Consider the following 16161-nt stretch of genomic DNA (forward strand, 5'->3'; position numbering starts at 1 on the left):
TAATAATAATAATAATAAATAAATAAATAAATAAACAAAGAAGGTTTTACACCGTTGTCTCAGACCACATATAATTTAAAGATCAAATCAAATTTTATTTGTCACATACACATACGTACAGAGTACGACATGCAGATGGAGAGGAAAAAAAAGTTTATTTAATTTATTTATTTAATATTTAACTGTGTCCCAACTACACTATAATATCGTCTCAAACGGAACACTGACTTATTTACTAACCGTCGTTATTAACTCTATCACTATACTACGACTTATTTACTACAAGTCGTGACCCAGTCGACGACATCTAAAAGCACTTAATGTGATGCTGCTAGCTTTAGAAAATAAAAATTTTAGAAGTTAGAAATTAGTCGATACAAATCCGAGTTTAGTTTTACAAACGAAAACAGTCTAATCCATCGTGATCCCCATCAACAGCACATTACATACTAAAGGAGAGCGTAGACGTGTACTCACACTGAGGACTTGCCGGTTCTTGGGTCACTGAACGTCGTGGTGCGAGTGTTGTGATCTACGAAGTAACGCACACCTTCTCTCGTGTAACGAATCTCCCAGCCTTCGGGCAGAGGATCCTCATTCTGCAGCCTGCACACCAACAAAGATAAGGATGATGATGAAGAATATCCAAATGCGACAGATAAATAAACCAAACCCTGCATATGGTGCAGGAGCGTAAGGGTGAAGAAACAGAGATGAGAAGTTACCCTTGAGTTCGAGGGTCTTCCCACTGCGTGGTCTTTGTGTTGTGATTGACGAAATACACTCGATCGTTTGAATCCACGCGTCTCTCTGAGGGATGAACGAGGAGGGGATGAAATGATGCGGCAAAAATAAGACCCGTTCCGTTTAAATAGGGTTCAGTGCTGAAACCCTGTCGTTGCTGAATGAATATTGTTATCATCACTGTTATATTTTTAAGGGTTCAAGTGCAAAGTGCTTAAAGCATAATTGTTAAATAATAATAATAATAATAATAATAATAATAATAATAATAATAATGTAGGAATTTTTATTACTACTATAATTATTTTAACAATTATGCTTTAATCACTTTGCATTCCAACCCTTTAAAATATAAACAATTATAATAATATTCATTATTCATTTAAAAAACAAGGTTTCAGCACTTCAGACTTAAAGTACTTATAAAACCCCTAATTATTATACTGTATATAATATTATTATCATCGCCGTGCCCTAAAATTTCGTGTCGGACCAGATCAAAACAAACCTTACATCTCTGCAACCTTTAGGAAAAACGTCACCAAATTGTGAGTCTTATAAACGCCAGAGAAACCGAGAGAACATGATCGGATTTGGAGACACCTGCTGGTCATGTGATAAGAAAAAGATATTTTTCTTTTTTGCTTATAACTTGTATAATGTGTCCTAAAATCATAAAATTGTGGATTGAAACTTTAGATCTCGTGAAGTCGAATGACGCCATCCTTGCTGTCCCATGTCGGCCATTTTGAATTGTGCGTTTTTTATTGTATTTTGCACGCGATCTAGTGTTAATTTCGTCAGACGAGACGATATATGTTCGTCAACAACTTTTTTTTTTCATGACTAAGACGAGACGATGACGAGACCGCACCACTGTCCAAAAACGCTGACTAAGACTAAATTAACATGCATTATTGTTGACGAAAAAAGACGAGACGAAAATGTTTTGTATAAAATAAAAACTAAGATAAAATCTCTCTTCGTTTTCGTCTACAATTGTCTCTGCTTTTTCATCAGCTGTTACGCCTTTAAAATATTCACAACGAGTTCGCGGCTTTGCGCTGTTTAGTGTGTGTGTAGAAAGAATTCGTCCACACGCCGCTCAAAAAAAACCAAAAAGTCCAACGTCTAGGCAGCTTTTTGTGTTAAATTATATTTCCTGTCGCTGCACAGGCTCTTTTATTGTACATGACAGCTTATGTCCCGATGACCGGTCTTTGCATTACGATTAAAAGCAGTATCAATAAAGTAAAAAATGTGATGTGCGGTCAAGTTCGAGTGTATGCACTGTTTAAACGAGTGTTCTCAACTTCTCACTGATACTTTTGTGATTCGCGGACTTGTAAATAGGTTGTATTTTAGGCCCACAGTAAAGTAGGACTATTCTTTTCAGTTTTTCTGAGTAGATTTATTTTATTTCTGATTTGAACAGAAACATGAGACACAAGGCGACCAAAACAGTTTTAAAAACCTTTGTAACTTAAGTTGTCAGTCGGAGTCTGTTGGGCTCCAGCTTTTGAATTGTGTTGGTTAAAGTAAAATTCTCTTCAGAACAGGTTAATCATTTGTGAATGTGTCTCCTAAATCAGACATTGAAAACCAGACACGTTTAACATTCAACAAAAATCATTCAACAAGTGTATTTTGTCAGGTATTTATGACATTTAAGCAATGTTTGAGATGTGAAACACTTTTTTTACTGAAATGTTTATCAGTAATAATCTCAGTAATAATGTGTTATTTTAAAAAAGACTACAATTTTTTGACTAAAACTAGACTAAAATTAAAAGACTTTTAGTCGACTAAAACTTGACTAAGATACCTTGAGTTTTCTTTTGACTAAAACTAGACTAAAATGACGAGACTTTTAGTCGACTAAAACTTGACTAACAAAAAAAAGATGTGTGAATGACTAAATATGACTAAAACTAACAAGGACATTTGGCACAAGACTAAGACTAAGACTAAATTAAAAATAGGTGACAAAATTAACACTAACACGATCCCACAAAGCGTTATTAATCATGATTGGTAATATGAAATAAAACAAGTTTAGATCCAAAGCTCAATAGTTATAGAAATAAATCAAGCTAAAAAAAGAAAAAAAAAAAGACACCAAAGAAATAAAAAAGCTGCAATAAAGAAGATGAAGATATCTGTACACGTTTGATGATGAGCCTGGTACCTGAACTGTTCATCAACAAATCTGTACGATATAACATGTACACTGACTTACCCCAACCAGGAGGTAGTGGACCCAGGGGGTCGTTTTCTGCAGACATCATTGAAGCCTGTCTCCGGAGCAGGAACAAAAGCATGGTGAGAGCAGAAGAGAGAGAATCTGTGAATGCTAGAAGAACTAAAGCCCTTGTTGTTTGTCTGCATTGTCGATGGTTAGAATATATACGCCCTCTAGCTTAAATAAGCTAATCACCATCATCAGAAGGAGATGAGATTAATCAGTATGTTAAAGGCCCAGTGAGTTACTGCGCATTTCAAAGGGCAAGACTTCATTGTTGTGGAAGTGCAAAGAGGTGGAGTTGTAGAGACTGATCTTAATTTTTCAAAGCATGCTGATGGGTAAACAAGCTGCTGGAAGTGTAAAACAGCAGCAGTGGTGTGTGTGTGTGTGTGTGTGTGTATTTCAAATCAATTTATTTGTTTAGCACGATATAACAACTGCCATTGTCTCAAAGCAGCTTTATACAAGGGCCACCAAGCTGCCACTAATGGGCCCCTGAGTAAGGCCCTTAACGCTCAATAGCTTAGCTGTATAAATGATATAAATGTCATGAATGTAAATGTGTACAGAAGTATAGAAACAGATACAAAGATACTATTCATTTCTAACGAGCAAGCCTGTAGAACATGGCCACTGTACCGAGTAGAGGTATCTCTGGTTGAACTGGTGCATAGCTCCCTGTAGCTGGCTTCTCTGGGACTGCCACTGCTCGAAGTTACGCACCGACTCCATGGTCGGCCGCTGCCACGTGGTGGTCCGCGTGTTGTGGTCTACGTAGTAGATCCGGCCACGGGTATCCACTCGCCTTTCCCAGCTGTAGAAACATAAGCAAGGTTTGCAAGAGGGTTTTCAAATTTAGAAACCTGCTGCTCACATTAAGGGTGTTGATGTGATGTGATCTGAAGTCGGAAATAAAATACTGACTGTCAGTTACCCGGAATTGAAAGAGTTGTTTAGTTAGCGCTTTAAATCGTTTAACACGGGCAGAAAGAGCAGTTCGGTCGGAATGTTTTGCAGAAAGTTTGAGGCAGAATTTAAGAATTTCAATAGAAACTTAAAAGTCTGGATCAAAAGTAAATCACCGTGTTAAGCGAGTTAGAAGTGAGAAGCTCAAACGGATCCATCCTACTGGGAAATCAGAAACTACCAGTTCCCACTTGATCATGAGCGCAGCTTAAGGGCCTTTTTTACACCGGTCTTGTTTGATGAACCTGGTCTGTTCTCTCCATTAGTTCAGTTTGTTTAGATGTATATGAACACGGCGATCCGGTTGAGGATCTGTACTAAAACAACAGGTCCGAGACCAGCTGAACGAGGTAGTCTGGACCTGGCTGTCGATCACAGCGCCTCAAAGAGACAGGCTTTACTCACGATATCTAATTAGAATGGCTTTTGTAATTTTAGAATTATAATCCAACAATTCACATTGTCTCAAAGAAACTTTATATAAGTATAGAAACAGAATAAAGATGTAAAAATTTGAAATTAAGTTACTATTTATCCTTCGTGAACAAGCCTGAGGAAAAACTCCCTGATATGATATGAGGAAGAAACCTTAAGAGGAACCAGATTCAGAAGTGAACCTCATCCTCATTTGGGTGACACCGAACAGGAAATAATGTTAATGTAAATTACATTTACAGCATTTGGCAGACGCCCTTATCCAGAGCGACTTACATTATTTCATATCTATACAACTGAGCAATTGAGGGTTAAGGGCCTTGCTCAGGGGCCCAAGAGTGGCATCGAACTCACAACCTTCCGATTGGTAGCCCTAGACCTTAACCACTAGGCTACCACATGCCCACATAAACCATGTCCTTTATACAACAGTTTGTAGTAAAGTGGAATACGGTCTTGTATTTAGTTTTAATTTCGATCCTTTCGTCTTTTCAGATAGACGTTGTACGAGTGTACGAGTTGTTCCTTATATAATCCTGTCTGCAAACATCAGCGAGCCACCGATTCCCTCAATATCTCGAGCAGTTCACTTTTTCTGGAGGGGATTCGTTCAGAGTGTTAAGACCCAGATTGTAGCAGAAAAGCTCAGAATCCACTTAAAATATCTGAAATGAGGCAAATGTGAAAACCCCCTTAATCATCCTGAGAGCTGGGGCAACGTCTGGGACTCACCCTGGGGGCAGCGGCTGCGGTCGTTCCCACGTTGTGGTTCTCGTATTGTGATCGACGTAGTAGGTTCGGCCGTGCGGGTCCTTCCTCTGTTCCCACCTACAGGGACGAAACGTGGACAGAACCAACACTGAGGAATCTGTCATAAACGTATTAAAAAACGACTCACTGTATTTTTATCTGTTTCTAGTTTAGTGCTTTAATGCCAGAGTTATTAGTGTTATTATTCCATAACACGTAGCACAATTGTCTAATGTTTGTGTTGTGATGATCATGACTGTGGATTACCCTGAGGGCAAGGGGTCTGAAGTGCTGACGTTGGGTTGCTGCTGTCGAGGTTTGGCTGCGTCTGTGACTGTGCTGGTGCCTGAAGCAGCGTCTGCTGCGGAGCTGGAGGACGAAGCAGCAGCCGCACCGCCACCACCATCAGCAGCTACTGCCTGACTGGGTGCAGACGATGAAGAGGGCAAAGAGGAGGCAGCATCGGTGCTGGGCTGTGTGCTGGAGGATTCGACTGCAGGCTGGTGTGGAGAGGAGTTGGAGGTTAAAGAGAGAATCGAGGAAGGGTCGTTTTCTTCCTCGGTCCCACCAGCAGGGGGCAGCACCAGCTCTTCTGAAGCAGCATCCACAGAGTTCTCCCCATTGACTGCAGGAAGATGGGAGGAGAAAGATTCTAGTCAAGATTCTACAACAATTCACAATGAGGAAAATCATTAAGAGAAAAGAAATGTTCAAAGTGGAAAATCTAATCGCTCTTAATGGAAGATCTAATGAAGCGAGATGGAGATTCGTCCACAGTAAAAGTGATTATATTTTCCTACAAAAGTATTGGCCTTATCTGGGATACCGATACTGTTACTGCAGGCCAACAAACCATGATGCTGTTGCTCATCTACTTTATAAGGTGGCGCACGTTTTAATGCAACATTATTATTTTTTTTCCTCTTTCGGCTGCTTCCTGTTCAGGGGTCGCCACAGAAGATCACGTGGTCCGCATATTAGATCTGGCACAGGCTTTACGCCGGATGCTCTTCCTGATGCAACCCTCCCATTTTTATCCAGGCTCGGGACCGGCACTGAGGGTTAACTCTTCAGTGGCTGGGTTAGCGTCCTGCCCGGGAATCGAACCCAGGAGCGTGTGATCCTGCTGCTGGACCAACTGGTGGCTGTTTTAATGCAACGCATTTTGAGTATAGAGTTGCGTATAACAAAGCATACAGTTTTTTGTTTTTTTTTTGCAAGGTAAAATACTGCTTGCAAGTTTTATTTATTTATTCATTTCTTTTTCTCTTTCTTTCTTTTTACTTTCCTGAACACGAACAGATTAGGCACCAACATTAAAAGAACTCCAGTTAATCATCTACTTAAGTGTTGTATTGGCTGTATTATGGAGATTCGTAGAGAAAATTCATTTCATTTCAATGTCTTTTAGTCTCTGCGTCTGTCCGCGCTTGAGTAGCGAGCCGAAGCGTATCGGCTGCTTTTGTGAAAATAAATCCCCGTGTTAAGATTAAAGAATAATTACGGACCTTCACGGAAGACCGTGGCCTCTGTCCCAGATGGCATCACAACATGCATGACTCACCAGTCGCACTTGGCACGCTTCTGTCGGCAGGGTGCGTGGTAGACGAAGCTGTCTGGTGTGTGGGTGTGGACTCCACGTCGCCGTTGACAACAGGGGCAGTGCTGCCATCGCTGTTGCCAGAGGAGGTGGACGGGGCTTCGCTTTCCACTCCGTTCACCGAGCTGCAGGATGCCACACACACACACACACAAATCAGTAGTTCTTACGCTTGAGTAGTCATGACATACTGCTGAATACTGGAATCTCTAAGCATTTCTTTGAGATGTTCTACAGAAGGTTTCTCTAATGTCAGAATTTTCTAACAACTTTTGCATGGGAAAAACTCGTCACTGCATCAGGAAATAAAAACCTGCTCTTACACAATCAAGGGGAATCACGTCAGCTAATAAAACTCTTCTTAATGAGACAAAAAGCTGATAAGATATGAGTGAGACATCTGTTCTGTCGGCCTAATAAATGAAAGGAAAGTAGGAGAAAAGAGGGCATTAATGACACACACGACTGTGACACGGAGCTCATTGTTATAAAGGACACTGGAGGAGGACGGTGACCATGACGGTTAACTGGAAGCGGTCACTGTGTCTTTACAGAATGCTTATTCATAGTCATGTACAAATAACTGTAGTGATGATGCTGCGGTTTTTAAGAACAAAATCCCTTCTCAGAGAGTTTTTTTTGGCGCACATGCTTCCCCCCACGCGCACACACACCCCCTCACACGCACACACACCCCCTCTAGCGCACATACTCTCTCTCACTCCACACACACACACTCATACACGCACACTCTCACTCCTAGCAGATGGTGGGACAAAAAGCCTCAGGCCATCCTGCTAATGGTCTCATCCAAAGTGGAGATGTTTCGGCGGCAGGGTGGAGGTGCGTGAGGTCTGCCACTTTGGCAGGAAATGACAATGGGGTGGAACAGGAAGTTCTGCTGAGTAAACATCTGCCCTTGTTCTTCAGATTCTCACCACAGCACACAAGAGCTTTGCAACTTAAAGCACCTCCACTTGAGAGTAAGCAAATCTGAGCAGCTCCTCTGAAGCAGCTTGAAAGCCTTGGAGGACGTGTGGAGCCCCTGCCACTAGGTGTAGGATTGTGTAACGCTGACAACGTGTGCTAGAATCAGCTGGTTTGCCAGTGTCTGACTAAAGAGGAAATACATGAATCATCATGCTGCCTCGGATTCCCGATTTCAGAGGAAAAGAGGAGTTCAGCTCTGAAAAAAACCCACAAGGGCGGAGGGGGAAAAAAGTTGCAGTGATGCATTCTCACAGGACAAGGACAAATTTAGTCACGGCAGAACGACGTACATCAGGAGACAGCGGTTTTTTTCTGCCTCGAACAGCAAAGCCAGCTAGATAAGGTGAAAAATGTGTGTATTAAAACTTTTTTAGGGCTTACACACTTTAATATCCTGGGCCATTATTAAAACCAATAAAATAACTAAAAATCCTGGGTTATCTTGCTTCCCGTTCCACACTGCACATACATTTCCCGGGATTAACCATTAATCCTGGATATCCAGATCATAATATAAAGCCAAGGGGATTTTATAGTCATAAAATAACTGGTGCCTTACACAGAAAAATGTAAACACAGAAATAAGTATCACAGTTCTACATAAAGTGCTCCTCCGTCACCTCAGGCTTGCTCACTGGGATAAATACAAACACGTCGAATTGTGTCTAATGTTAATCTTGAATATTTGTATTAATATTCATTTTGTATAATAATTCAATTCAATTTATTTTATGTCAATTCACATGGTCACAAAGCAACTTTACAGAAGTATAGAAACAGAAGAGAGAAATAAGAATAAAAATAAAAAACAAACAAACATATTTAAAGTTTTAAATTCATTTTAAAATATTAATTTTGTGAGGGGGCGTGTGGGGGGTGACACTAGACAGGAAATAGTTTGTGTCAACACAAACTTTTGCCCCTTTTCCACCGAGGCAGTTTAAGTGCTGGTTCAGAGCCTAATTTAGAACCAGTTCTTTCTTTTTCGACAGCCAAAGCACCGGCTCTGAACCAGGAAAAGTGGTTCTTAAGTAGCACCAAAACGCCGCTGGTCTAGACTTAAGAACCGCTTACGTCAGGGGCTGTGGGCGGAGCTACTGTTAGATAATGTACCTTAAGTATACCAATGTTTAATACACTTTTACTTTACCGCAATATGATCAATTATCAGCACACATGATAGTAGGTAGCTACATGCTAAGGCTAGCTTTTTCTGTGTTAATGATAAAATAACGTTATGTACTTTCTCGATAACAACCTCCGTTTATACAGATTACACGGAGCTGCACGTACACGTTGGATTCGCCGCGTTTGGATTCCAATGTAGGTTCACAAAGCCATGAGCATTAACAGTAAAGCAACATCCGCCATTGTTGATGTGTTTGTGTTTGCCGCTGCTGCATTAACATTGCTGTGTAACGTGACACGTATACAGTGACATCAGACTCGACACTGTGATGCTCTCTAACCGATGGAAAGGCAAACCGGTTCTTAGAAGGTTCGCCAGTGGAACCAACTTTGAACCAGCACTAGTGCTAGCTCTGAACCAGCACCCGGTTCTTTTTGGTGGAAAAGGGGCACAAGTTCACCACAGACTCAACACTAATTCCTTCTTGTCTTCAAAAGTCTTCAAATGATCGCTAATAAAGACCAGATCGTACAGCTGACTGACGCAACAATAAACTTTTTGTATTATGTTTATGTTCTGTAATGCTGTTTGGCTTGGCGTCTGGACATCTTTAGATCTGAACCATGTTGTGTAGTTGATCTATGATACCCAGCTTCCACTAATTTTTTTTACTAGACTATACTAGTAGACTATAACTGACTAGATTATAACTGTAAAAAATAAACCGGTCTCCTCTTCACTCCAGCATGTTTTCCATCAGCATTTGACATTCTACCTGTGACATTCTAATACCAATCTTTTCACACTGTACACTTTGGGCAAAAATTGTATTGTCGGAATAACTAAACAATTTGATTTAACCATTTAAAATAATCTGAAATGGTATCTCTGAGCATATGATGTCTTCCTTACCAGTCCTGAGCTCTGGCGTTTTCTTCCCCGTTCTCATGAATGGCATCTCCGTTCTGCTGAACTTCTTTCGGAAGAGAGAGAGAGAGAGAGAGAGAGAGAGAGAGAGAGAGGGAGAGACACCAAATGCGGTTTATTTAAACGTTTACTTTAAACGACATGTGGAATTGGAATATTGGTGATAATGAGACAGTAAGAGAAGAGCAGGTTGTACTAACTGGTCGTAGTGGCGGCGTTTCCGTTGTGTAGAGGTTCCTGGTCGACGGCGAGACCGTCCAGGATGACCGTGAGCTCTCCGGAGGTCATCACGCCATTTTTATTCTCCAGAGTCAGCTTCAGCACCTCCTTTACGTTTTCAACTACGTTCGCACAGACGACATGGACACATGATATACATCATATCTCACTGATAACGGAATAGTTGTCTTCGAGATAGCGTAAAGGTCAAAATTTTACATCTGGGTCTGTTGGGTGCGGGTGTTTGAGTTCGTAGGTGTGTGTGTGTGTGTGTGTGTGTGTGTAATAGAAACATTTTTGAATTCACTCAAGAATCTTTACTTGAAAATGATTCTCCTGGAACTCAGAGAAGCGAGTATTTACAAGCTACAAAGAGATCGAGGATCAGCATGTTGTGCTGCAGCTTATGTCTTGTATTGTGAACCCAGATCACACTGAATTTACAGAGCGGGTCTGATTTCAAAACCCCTAGTCAGTCATTGCTGTAGTCATGCTCTAACAGGAAAAAGCAGTATGGGGACATTGTGTATGTGTGTGTGTGTAAAACTCGTACGTTTCCTGTCGTGTTGCTCCAGGGCTTGGTGCAGGTCCAGAGTGGCTTTCCCTAGCAGAGCATCTGCCTTTAAAGTGTGATGGGTCCATACTTTAAACTCCAACTGTGAGTGTGGCGTTACATTCCTACACACACACACACGGGGCACAGACACACACACACAGACACACACACACAGACACACACACAGACACACACACACAGACACACACACACAGACACACACACACACAGACACACACACACAGACACACACAGACACACACACAGACACACACAGACACACACACAGACAGACAGACACACACACAGACAGACAGACAGACACACACAGACAGACAGACACACACAGACAGACAGACACACCCACAGACAGACACACCCACAGACAGACACACCCACAGACACACCCACAGACACACCCACAGACACACCCACAGACACACCCACAGACACACCCACAGACACACCCACAGACACACCCACAAAAAAAAAAGACATATCAGAATGAGAAGCTTGAATGAAAGGAAATGCAAAAGAAAAACCATTAAAAAAACACCTTCATTTTATGAGTATTTTCCAATTTTATGTTTCAGCCTCAGGCAGCAAAGGGAGCTGATAAAATAAAGTGAAGACAGGAGCTGGCACAACTCAGAAGCCCGACTCACACGGGATTCACGGAACACAAACGGAAAAAAAATAATTCCCTACATTTTCCCCCCCCATCACATCCTTTGACGGGGGAATTAACTTTCTACATTTCCCCTACCAGACACTACAGAAAGTAAATCTTGTCCTCCACCAAAACCAAGAGAGCGAGAGAGAGAGAGATTATTTATAAATGTAAATCAGAAAAAGACAGTAGTGGCAGAGATGGAGGTAGAAGAGATGAGGATGTTGAGGTTCTCTTTAGGAGTGACGAGGATGGACAGGATGAGGAACGAGCGCATCAGAGGGACGGCTCAGGTTGGCTGTTTTGGAGATATTGGTAGAAGGATGTTGGAGATGGAGCTGCCAGGTAAGATGTCAAGAGGAAGGTCAAAGAGGAGATATATGGATGTGTTAAATGAGGACATGAAGGTAATTGGTGTGAGAGTAGAGGATGGTGAGGATAGAGTTAGGTGGAAACTGATGATTCGCTGTGGCGAAGGAGTAATGTAAGGAGAAATGTGAAAACACTCAGAGACCAAAGACCACTCAGAATTTATTTCACGTGACTCTGACTGGAGCCAGTCTTGCTAATTCATTCACACACACACACACACAGAGTCCATGTTCGAGTTTAACGCCAGGCTCCAGAGACGTGTGACTCACAGGTGAGAGGCGGAGGCAGGGAATTCACGCTGACTCTTTTTTCAGCCTGAAATCTGCTTGAACCTCATGGACTCAGAGCGCACTGCGTTAACTACCATCATGTCTGACCGAACACCTCTAAAAGCAGTCAGAAGGACAAACCATGTCTCTCCGGCTGGCTGAGTCTCCCTCCTTCCCTCCCTCCCTCCCTGATCTCTGCAGATGAGTGTGTCAGTTAGTATTCTGCACACAGGGGCTTTGCCTAAATGTCGGCACGCTCTCCGATTCCCTCCATCATCTCACTCTCATTCTCCACCATTAGCTCAATCAGCAGTCACACAGAGCCTGGAGTTACAGCATCCATCAATGTCCTCTCTCTCTCTCTCTCTCTTTCTCGCTGAAATACACACACACACACTTTCACGCGCACACACATTCTCTCTTTTCCTCACTCTCACACGCTCTCTCTCTCTTTTCCCCCCTCACTCGCTCACAAATTTCTCTCTTTCACACATACATTCTCTTTCTCTCTAACTCGCTCACATTCTCTCTCTCTCTCTCTCTCTCTCTCTCTCTCTCTCACACACACACAAACATTCTTTTTCCTCACTCACACACATTCTCTCTCTCCTGACGCTCTCAAACATTTTCTCTTTTTCTCATTCGCACACATACATTCTGTAGCTCACTTACTCATACACATTCTCTCTTTCTTCTTCTCTCGCGCTCACACACACCTTCTCTCTCTCCATCTCTCTCTTTAAATCTCCCTCTATCTTTTCCCCTCACTCGCTCACAAATTTCTCTCTCTCTCACACACAAACATTCTCTTTTTCCTCTCTCACACACATTCTCTCCATCTCTCTATTTAAATCTCTCTCTTTCTCGTTAACTCTCATATAAAAACAACCGACGCCAAATCCCCATAGGAAGCTTTTGGTAGATTGTTATACCATCCTAAATACTGCACGTGTTCTCTTCCTGGATACTGAAAGTTCAGAGTGCACGGCATTGCAAACCCATCACACACCTGATATACACAAACCCATCTCCCATGATGCACCAGCAATGTGTTAAGTCCCCGAACACCAAACACACTGCGGTGTTCTCTCCCTCCAAACAAGTGCACAGACTTTTTCAGTCCTCTGTCAAGTGCCGGATTAAATATTCTACACCAAACCGAGACCTCGACACGATATAGATGACTTGCAAAATTCCTGACAGCCCCCTCCCTGGCTGACAAGTGCAGCGTCGCCGTGCCAGAAGCAGTGTGCAGCCGTGCAGGATTTCATTCGCAGCGGGTGGAGGTGTGTGTATGCAGCATTTCTTCCGCCATCGATTCGATCGAGTGTGACGAACGCTATTAAAGGTTGTTCCACAGAGCTGCTGAATGGGTAAAGAAATTAAACACGATCGCACGCACTGTTATGGAGAAAAACCCCTGGGTGGAGTCTCTACATCCAACCTGTGATAAGTGGATTATTTCCTCTATTATTTCCTCTATGAATATAATCATTTAAACTTCTTTAGAGAAGGAATCTTCATTCAGTGAGAAATTCCTTTCAACTTTGTCCCTTTATTCCAGTACACTGGCGTTTCATTCTTCCAGCAAAATAGAAATACTGACCGTTTCCAGTCAGTATAAACAAATGAATGATTTTATCTCGGCACGTCTGATCTAAAATGAGTCAGGACAGTTGTGAGATGTGTTTTCCCCTCTGTTACTAACCTTACAGAGAATTTTAGTGGTTGACGATAGCAGCTTCACATTTTAGCTGCTTATGAACATGAAGACTTGGAGAGCAGAGAGCAATAATGGGCTTGATATCAAAGACTACATAATAATAATAATAATAATAATAATAATAATAATAATAATAATAATAATAATAATAATGAAAACTTACATTTATTTATATATTATAATAAATTTAGTTATAAAATATATAAATAAATTCATATATATACTCATATATATATAAAAAAAAACACTAGCTATTAGGGCATACAGTGTCCTAACTTTTTTCTCAGATCAAACCCGGTTCCTTCTGGTGAAAAGGGGCATAGGTAAAGTGAGAAATTCATATGAGCCATTAACCACCACCGTGGAGTGTTACGTTACAAAACAGGCATATATATTTTTTGATCTCTGGCAAAAAGACTTAATTATAAATGGTATTTAAAAAAAATGTAAACATGATAACGTGTAGGCAAACTGCTCTTGTTCAGAAATAAAGTCAGCTTTGAGGCGACTATTTTCACTACAGCGTTAGGATAACCGACAAAACGAACGTGGTTCCGTCAGGTCTCTTTGTCCTGACGTGTCCCTAGACGTAAACAAGTGACATTATTTACAGTCCAGTGTCACCCAAATGAGGATGGGTTCCCTTCTGAGTCTGGTTCGTCTCGAGGTTTCTTCCTCATATCATCTCAGGGAGTTTTACATTGCCTCAGACTTGCACATTAGGGACAGACGTTATAGAGGTTTTTATTGTTTCAGACTTCTGTAAAGCTGCTTTGAGATGATGTCAATTGTTAAAAAGCGCTATACAATTAAACTGAACTAAATCTCTGCTCATCAGGAATGAAATTGATGTGAAATTTGTAAATGTATGGACTTAAGCTGCTCTTCTTTGCTAATGGATGATTGGATGATGGAAAAAAAAAAAAGGAACGAGTCTTACAGGGTGAGGCGATCGTCCCACTTGGGACTGGAGGGATTGTGAGACTTGGTCGTCTTCCTGCTCTCTCCTTCCGCCGTCACCTCCACGTAAATGGCCGCTGCACCGAACCAGTTCTTCTTCCGCTTGAGTTTGGCACATGAAACTGAAAAGAAAAGAAAAGAAAAAAAAAAAATGGACCAAGTTTCAAAATGACACTTTACTGAAATAAAGTGCAGGACACTCGAGATCTTCCATTCAAACCTTGACAGTGTCTTCACAGAGCTTTCTTTGCGAACAAACAAATTAAGACACACAATCCAAGCTCTTCATTTAGGACAAAAGTATTGTCGCCCTGTAGAAGGCGTAAATCTTAAAGGTGGGGTGCACGATGTTTGAAAGCCCATGTTGACATTTGAAATCACCAAAACAAACATGCACCTAACCCAAATGGGTGTCACCCCTGTATTGATAGCTCCGCCCCACACATACATACGTAACCCAGGCAACTATTATGGCGGAACCTGTTGGGGCGGCTGGCCGAGGGGATATTTTTATCAATAAATGAACCCAGTGAGTAATACTATGGTAATACAAATGTGTTTTTGTAGTACTGCGTGTTGTACTGTGAAAGTTTTAGCTCCGTTTCACACGGAAGACGAGGTTCAGTTCTCTCCAGCGCTGGAAAATATATTAACACGGTTCCTGCTTCTTGCCTTATCGTAAGCCTTTTTTCACGTTTTGTTTTTATCCGCCATGTCAATGTTTCAATCGCTTTTGGCTAATGTCAGACATGCGCACTGAACGCTCTCTCCGCCGCATATTGACAAAACACGCCCCTTTCTGCTCATTGGCTAGACGTTTGTTTTGTTTGTCGGCCCGACTCAGTTTTCTGAAGCATTTCTTAAACATCGTGCACCCCACCTTTAACGTGTGCTTGCAGTTACAGGAATCGGCAGAAGCCCTTATACAAAGGGACTTACATTTTATACAACTGAGCAATTGAGGGTTTAAGGGCCTTGCTCAGGGGCCCAGCAGTGGCAGCTTGGTAGACCTGGGATTTGAGCTCACAACCATCTGATTAGTGGTCCAACACCTTAACCACTAAACTACCACATCCACATTAGATAACGTAGAAGCTGATGTTTTCAGTCTTTCACCGTTTAGCCTTCCGTTTGTGAAATTTTGTGGGTGACTGTGATTTAACTCATTAACATAAGATTGGGTAGGAAAGAAGCATTAGCAAAATTACGGTAAACCTGTTGGAATTTCTTTGTTCAATTTAGTCTCAATTTGTTCTCCACAGTGAGGTCCGGTATGCATTGATGCACTGGAAATATTTCCCTGGTTAACTCTAGTGATTATTTCTTGCAAGACTCCTTCTGTTGTTACGGTCACATGTACAGATCCCTCGTTCTTACCGATGGCATGGAGCTGAGATGTCCTTCCGTGGTTATTGCGACAGTCTGATCTGGATGGGGCCGTGGCCATGTCATACACAGACGTGGAAGCCTACAATTTCAAAACATTAATTATGCATGGGAAAGAAAGATGGACGGAGGGAGGGAGGGAGTAACAGACAGATAAAGAAAGAGGAAAGGCACGCACACGCACACACACACACACACACACACACACACATCATCTGTA

General features: G+C 41.7%; 1 protein-coding gene across 3 annotated transcripts in view; it reads right to left on the reverse strand.

Moving 5' to 3' along the window:
• The window catches only part of LOC132845553 (NEDD4-like E3 ubiquitin-protein ligase WWP1), a 49719-nt gene that overhangs the window by 8888 nt on the left and 24670 nt on the right, over positions 1-16161 (reverse strand). For 2 of the 3 annotated variants that reach the window (XM_060869601.1, XM_060869603.1), the window contains exons 3-14: positions 15933-16023; positions 14536-14677; positions 10559-10683; positions 9987-10127; positions 9772-9835; positions 6705-6865; positions 5408-5765; positions 5123-5218; positions 3629-3803; positions 2984-3038; positions 726-810; positions 478-606 (exon numbers count right to left, since the gene is read on the reverse strand). In XM_060869601.1, the coding sequence (XP_060725584.1) occupies positions 478-606; positions 726-810; positions 2984-3038; positions 3629-3803; positions 5123-5218; positions 5408-5765; positions 6705-6865; positions 9772-9835; positions 9987-10127; positions 10559-10683; positions 14536-14677; positions 15933-16002 (1601 nt within the window). In that variant the 5' untranslated portion in view covers positions 16003-16023. The remainder of the gene's footprint in view (positions 1-477; positions 607-725; positions 811-2983; positions 3039-3628; positions 3804-5122; positions 5219-5407; positions 5766-6704; positions 6866-9771; positions 9836-9986; positions 10128-10558; positions 10684-14535; positions 14678-15932; positions 16024-16161) is intronic. The other variant, XM_060869604.1, reaches the window with a different exon arrangement.

This window comes from Tachysurus vachellii, chromosome 5 (assembly GCF_030014155.1).
Source record: "Tachysurus vachellii isolate PV-2020 chromosome 5, HZAU_Pvac_v1, whole genome shotgun sequence".
NCBI lineage: Eukaryota > Metazoa > Chordata > Actinopteri > Siluriformes > Bagridae > Tachysurus > Tachysurus vachellii.